At 41.8% G+C, this 6,354-nt stretch overlaps 1 protein-coding gene across 3 annotated transcripts; it reads left to right on the top strand.

The window, feature by feature from the left end:
* The first annotated feature begins 3,640 nt into the window (after positions 1-3,640).
* Positions 3,641-5,387, top strand: LOC6033451 (IST1 homolog). 3 transcript variants are annotated; one of them, XM_038263166.1, is made up of 3 exons: positions 3,641-4,525; positions 4,589-4,789; positions 5,044-5,387. In XM_038263166.1, the coding sequence occupies exons 1-3, from the start codon at positions 3,764-3,766 to the stop codon at positions 5,212-5,214; spliced, it is 1,134 nt and encodes a 377-aa protein (XP_038119094.1). In that variant the 5' UTR covers positions 3,641-3,763; the 3' UTR covers positions 5,215-5,387. The 3 variants fall into 3 exon arrangements, with proteins under 3 accessions (XP_038119094.1, XP_038119093.1, XP_001843898.2); XM_038263165.1 differs by having other exon boundaries at positions 5,032-5,387; XM_001843846.2 differs by having other exon boundaries at positions 3,642-4,525; positions 5,008-5,387.
* Positions 5,388-6,354: the final 967 nt, after the last annotated feature.

Raw genomic sequence — 6,354 nt, 5'->3', positions numbered from 1 at the left:
TTTTTGAACTTAAATTCTGAATTACTGTAGCGAAAGTCAAATAGCACAGTCGTTCAGTTAAACGTTTCATGTGATATAAGTACAACATTAAATTAAGTTATCGGCCAGATGTGTTCTTAATAATACCAACTTCACTACACTAAGCAAAACTCCCAAGGCGCATCGAAGTGTTTCGCACATGATCTGGCCCTGCTGCACAGAGCATTAAATATCAATCGCAAAACACTTGAAATTTCGGTGATTGATCATGAAATAATTTCAATAACCAAACACTTGAATTTTAAATGGTGTTGAAAAATACAACAATGTTTGCCAATTTGACCGTTCTACCCCCAATTCCCCTAGTAGAACAAAAGAAAAGTTCATCCGCGGTCTGTCAGAAGCGCGCTGTTTTGTTTGCTGATCAACATTTGGAAATGTCGAACGGTGAAGGAAATCGCTTCAAAAAATGGAATTTAGCCGATTTCAAATGTTTTGGCGGCAAATGAAAGGTAATGGTACGTTCGTTTGAACAGCCAGTGCGGCACTGAGTGCCACACTCGTCGGTGCCAGTTTTGGTTCAAACGAACATTCTTTTTCAGTGTGCATGGAACTCGCATGAAACTGAAAAAATATCGATTGCGGCACTAGAGTTTCAGTTCCAAGATGGCGGCGAAACTCGTGCGGAACTAGCGCGAGTTTCTTCAAACAAACACTGGAACTAGCCCTCAAACGAACGTACCATAAGGGTGGCTAATCCTTGATTCCGATCTGTAAAACTAGATCTGGCGAGGGTTCTGTGCACTGCGTTGCTTCCAGTTGCATTTGATTTGAGAAGGTTTTTCAATCCACCAGGGAGGGGCTTTTTCGGGGGCAACAGTTTTGGTAATCCGGAACTTCCGGTAAATTTCATAATTGTATTGTTAAGCATAAAAAAACAAACTTAGACCAATCTTTCAAACCAGTTTTTTAAATGTACAATAAATTCCCAAAGTGTGCTCTTTTTGGGGGGCGCAAACCGAGGAAAAGCGCAATTGGGTCCTAAAATGAAGCTTAGATAGCTGATATTATTGTTTACCGCGATAAAGCTTATTTTTCTGAGTACAACGACCCTTTGTACGATTCCAGACAGAAAAGTTCCTACTTGACAGCTCGTTCCAAGGGGAACATAGTTGATCCATCGAAAAAATGTTGTCTTGCCAATATTTTTTTTGCATTAAAATGAAAAAAAAGTGAAGAGAAATGGTTTTTAATCGTGTTTTTTACCGTTGTGAGCATGAGCATGAGCATGAGCATGGTTGACTGCCAATGAGCTGCTACTCCGTTATTGACAGATCAGCTGAAGTTAAACAATGAATCAAAAATGATCAGTGGGAGCCAACCATCCGTTCACTGTTTAACCCCTGAAGACCCCGACTTTATTAGTCAATACCGGCGCCCTCCCAAGAAGCCTGCAGTTCAACAAAGGGAGGAATGTTAGTCCGATAGTTGAAGTTGCAGACTCATCAAGCACATAGTTTTTCGCTATATACTTGTTGATACCGCTTGAGACCGTTGAATCCACAGCATCTCCTTCAAGCATCACGTGATTATTTTTTTTGGGTTAGTGGGATAAGGTATTGGCTTTTCGATGCCTCCCGAGCTACGACGCTATGGGGAAGACTTTCATAACAGACCCGTCGGCGAGCCTTCCGAACAACGATGCTATGGGAAGGTCTTTCTAATTAGCACACCAAAACACTCGCGCACAGGTATTTAAATACTGAATAAATGTAATTTTTCATCACGATTACCCAGACGACATTGATGATATAGGAAGGACTTTTTTACAGTCTTTTACAGAAATACTTAAACTTATTTTAATGCAACAATTCACACGACGTCGTGCCTCCCGATCAACGATGATGTAGGAAGGACTTTAGCAAGCCAATCAGGATGAAACACGAAATAAAATTCTTTTCTTTTCACACACAATGCCACATAATTGACCGCGCGTCACCACCCGTCACCACCCAACAAATTGAACTGATTTTCTTCTGCTTGTGGGCAAGCCAATCAGGATGAAACACGAAATAAAATTCTTTTCTTTTCACACACAATGCCACATAATTGACCGCGCGTCACCACCCAACAAATTGAACTGATTTTCTTCTGCTTGTGGGCAAGCCAACCAGGATGAAACACGAAATAAAATTCTTTTCTTTTCACACACAATGCCACATAATTGACCGCGCGTCACCACCCAACTAATTGAACTCCTTAATCGTGTTTTTTACCGTTGTACATAAAAATTGACATAGGGCTTTAGTCCCAATTCGGGGAAGCGTTATTTCGGGGTTTGAGCACAAATCGGGGGAGCGTTATTGAGGGGTTTTGGTGTAAAACGTACAGTTTGTCTAGGAAACAGTATGGCCAATGTTTGACAGATCGAAATGCGCTGGACACCAAACGCCCTTTACGCCCAGCAAAACTGGCAAAAGTTAGGGAATTTCATGGACTATAAGCCTACGGTAATAACTTTTTGGCCAATCCGTGGGCCAATCGCAGTTTTTCTCATAGTTTTTCGATTTTTCTACAACAAATATTTTACAACGTTAGTTTTTGCCTTGTAGGCCTCCATAGCGGCACTTTATGGTCTCAATTTTGTCATATTCGGAATCCTCGGAAAATTTCACATTAGTTAGAAGTACTGAAGTGGTAAATTTGATTTTAAAAAATAATTAAAAAAACATTTTTGAAAAAAGAAACTGATTTTATTTACCCTGCGATCAATGCCTCAAATGCTGTATCAAGTAGGCGAAAACCTGTTTCACCCCTAATCCAACAAATTGTTAAAAAATATTTTAATTCATTCTAAATGGCAATTTTTCCAATCAAATTTATAACTCCAATATTTCTAACTAACGTGAAATCTTCCGAGGATTCTAAATATGACAAAATTGAGACCAAAAAGTGCCGCTATGGCGGCCTACAGGGCAAAAACTAACGTTGTAAAAAGTTTGTTATAGAAAAATCGAAAAACTATGAGAAAAACTGCGATTGGCCCACGGATTGGCCAAAAAGTTATTACCGTAGGCTTATAGTCCATGAAATTCCCTAACTTTTGACCTATGGGAGTATGGGTGTTGGAGGCTGTTGCAAAAAGATATTAAGGTTTTAAAAAAATCTATTTTTAACAGTAATTTGCAAAAGCTATGAGAAAAAGTCAAACTGATCCTGGATGTCTAGTGCTTCGAAAGACCTTTCAAATGCATCTACGAGAGTTGGAATTGATGAAGTTTTACGGAAATGCGAGCAATTTTATTTTTTTTTATGTTTTTTTGGACCTCAAACTTCGAAGCCCATTTCACCCCACATCCCTTTGTCGTAGAGGGCTCATATTTGGCATGAGTTCATCTCATGTATAGACAAACAAACGCTGAAAGTTTCATCTAAATCGGAGCACCTCGATACGACCTCTAGAACAAACCGAGCAATATTTACAAATACTGCCTCTTAAAAGCATTTTTTGAAACAACATTTAGATCAGCGCGTTGCGAGCATCGAGCAGTTTTTGGACCGAGGGGTGATTCCGGTGATTAAATCGTTCTAGCCTGACCTGCACTAGACCACTTTGCCTGCTGCTGGTGACTCATTTGCAATCTGTCAAAGTGTTGTTTTTGTGTTTTGTTGTTGTAAAAATTTCGTCTTGTGAGTCACTTGGCTGCGAAATACGATTTTACCTTCTAAAATTTAATTAATATTCTTTTTTGTGGTTCGCGTTAGTGTAAAACTCTTGGCAAACATGTTTTCCAGTGGACCTAACTATACTAAGCTGAAAACGAACCTGCGACTGGCGGTTAACCGTTTGAAGCTGCTGGAAAAGAAGAAAACAGAGTTGGCTCAAAAGGCTCGGAAGGAAATTGCGGATTATTTAATTGCTGGAAAACCGGAACGGGCAAAGATCCGGGTAGAACATATTATTCGCGAGGATTACCTCGTCGAGGCGATGGAAATCGTGGAGATGTACTGCGATTTGATCCTGGCCCGGTTCGGGCTGGTCACTCAGATGAAGGAAATTGACGAAGGAATCGAGGAAGCGGTCAGCAGCATAATCTGGGTCGCCCCAAGGTTGCAGGCGGACGTTTCGGAGCTGAAAATTTGCTCGGATATTTTTACGGCCAAGTACGGTAAGCCGTACGCGGAGCAGGTCCGCGCGGCAATTCCACCGCACAAGGTGTCGGACAAGCTGATGCATAAACTGGCCATTCAGGCGCCGCCGCGGCTGTTGGTGGAGAAGTACTTGATAGAAATTGCCAAGATTTTCAACGTGGATTACGAGCCGGATCCGCTGATCATGAAGGACGACAAACCAAGCCCGGGAAACAGCATATTGATTGACCTGTCCGATCGGAACAATCTGGACGGTGGAAGCGGGGGAGGTTCCTCTTCTGGGGGAGGTGGCGGTGGGGGTGCTCCGGCGCCTCCAGGATTCATTGGATATCCGCAGCCACCGGCGCTGCCTCAAATGCCGCAAATTCCGCCGTCGGCTCCGTTTAGCTATCCGGTAGGTTTGCTGTTTGCTGACTAAAGTACAGTACAGATTCTTGATTAAACTATTCCATTTTAGGGATCAAGCGGTCAAAACTTTGGCTCTGCTTCGGCGCCGCCGTTCAACTATAACATCCCACCGAATCCGTCCGGACCGCCGGCTGATGAGGAGAAGGATTTGAACATCAACGCAAACTTTTTGAACCAGGAAAAGCACTCCGCGGGAGAATCCGGACCGCCGCCGTCGTACGCCTCGCTCAGCCCGGACGATAACATGCAGGTACGATTCACTGTTTTTTACAGTTTTGATGTTTGTTATCCTTTTGTAACCCCAACTCTCTCACTTTTGCCTTGTTTCACTTCCTACTAACTTTTGGTTTTTGGATTTTTGTGAGTACACTATCGTATGAGAATGACCCAAGTCAACCTAAATTAATGTAAGCCCAAAGCACCAACTCAAAGCCCATTCGTTAAAAACACTATTCCTTCATCTCGCAGAATTCGACCAAACCTAAACCGCAGCCCCGGTCAAAGATTTCCCCGGAGATGAACTTCCCGATACTGCCGAACGTGCCCGCGGACCTGCCGGATGTTCCCAACGATAGCACGCCAACCAGTGGTGCGGCAGGAGCCCGAAACGACAACGACGAGATTGATTTTGACGAGCTGTCCAGACGGTTCGAGGAGTTGAAAAAGCGAAAGTGAAGAGTTGCTCAACTTTATAGAGGGCAGATATATTCAAATTTTTCATATATTTTAAGGCTTGGAAATGAAATACCGTTTACTTTGAAGATTATTTTGATTTATTCACTGAGCATGTGTCGTTCTATGTTTATTACGAAAGGATAATAAAGTATAATATTACCAATAAAGAATCATTACTCGTCTTCAATCTCTTTATTTTGGAACTACCGGTTGATCAGGTTGGGGAATGCGACGTGGCGGACGGACAAAGACCTTTTTGCACCGCAGACATTTGGCGTGATCGATTCCGGCGAAGCCGCAGTTCGGACAAACCGAGAGGAAGCCTTCGACTAGCTTCGGATGCGGATGCATTCTGGAGTCGTTTGTCTAATTATTAAGAAAGATGCTCTGTTTGGTGTAATTACCTGCAATTCACTTTTAATTCCGTAAACAGTCAAAGAAAAATCCTTCCGACTTCTGACCTCGACTCGCTTTCAGTCGATTTTGGCGCCAAATTAGAAAATTCTCCGTGAGAAATGTAGCGCCACTGCTTGTCGAATTGTCATAGCAATCAGACCCACATCAGCCCAAAATTTCGCACTGGGATTTTCATCCGCCATTTTAAATTTGGCAGCTTACGCCTCATCGACCAAGCACGCACACGCTCAACCAAAAACAACTCATTTAAATATAAAGAGAAAAACACGTACAAAATGTTTGTTGAATATAATCAACGCCGATTTTGCGTTGAAACAAACCTTAGGGCTTTTGTTAATTTGATTTGGTTAACCGTGGTGGATTTTCGTGGAATAATTCGAACTGTCAAAAATCCACCAAAGCATCTACCACATTGATCGCACAAAAATCTGTGGTAGAAAAGTATCCACCGGTAGATGCTTTGTTGGATTTTTGACAGTTCGAATTATTTCAAGAAAATCCACCGCGGTTAACCAAATCAAATAAACAAAAGCCCTCTTGATTTTCTCTATGGAGCATTTCCATTCGAGCAGTTTTTGCTTTTTTCTACAATGTATTCCTGTCATTTCTACCCAAGCTAGGGACCCTAAATAGACGAAAAATATTGAAAAAAAGGTGCTTTGCTATTTAATATGCAATAATTTTATCAAATTTGATTGAAAAAAGGTCGCAAAACTCGAATTT

Source organism: Culex quinquefasciatus, chromosome 3, assembly GCF_015732765.1.
Source record: "Culex quinquefasciatus strain JHB chromosome 3, VPISU_Cqui_1.0_pri_paternal, whole genome shotgun sequence".
NCBI lineage: Eukaryota > Metazoa > Arthropoda > Insecta > Diptera > Culicidae > Culex > Culex quinquefasciatus.
This window is presented reverse-complemented; position numbering and strand designations above follow the sequence as displayed.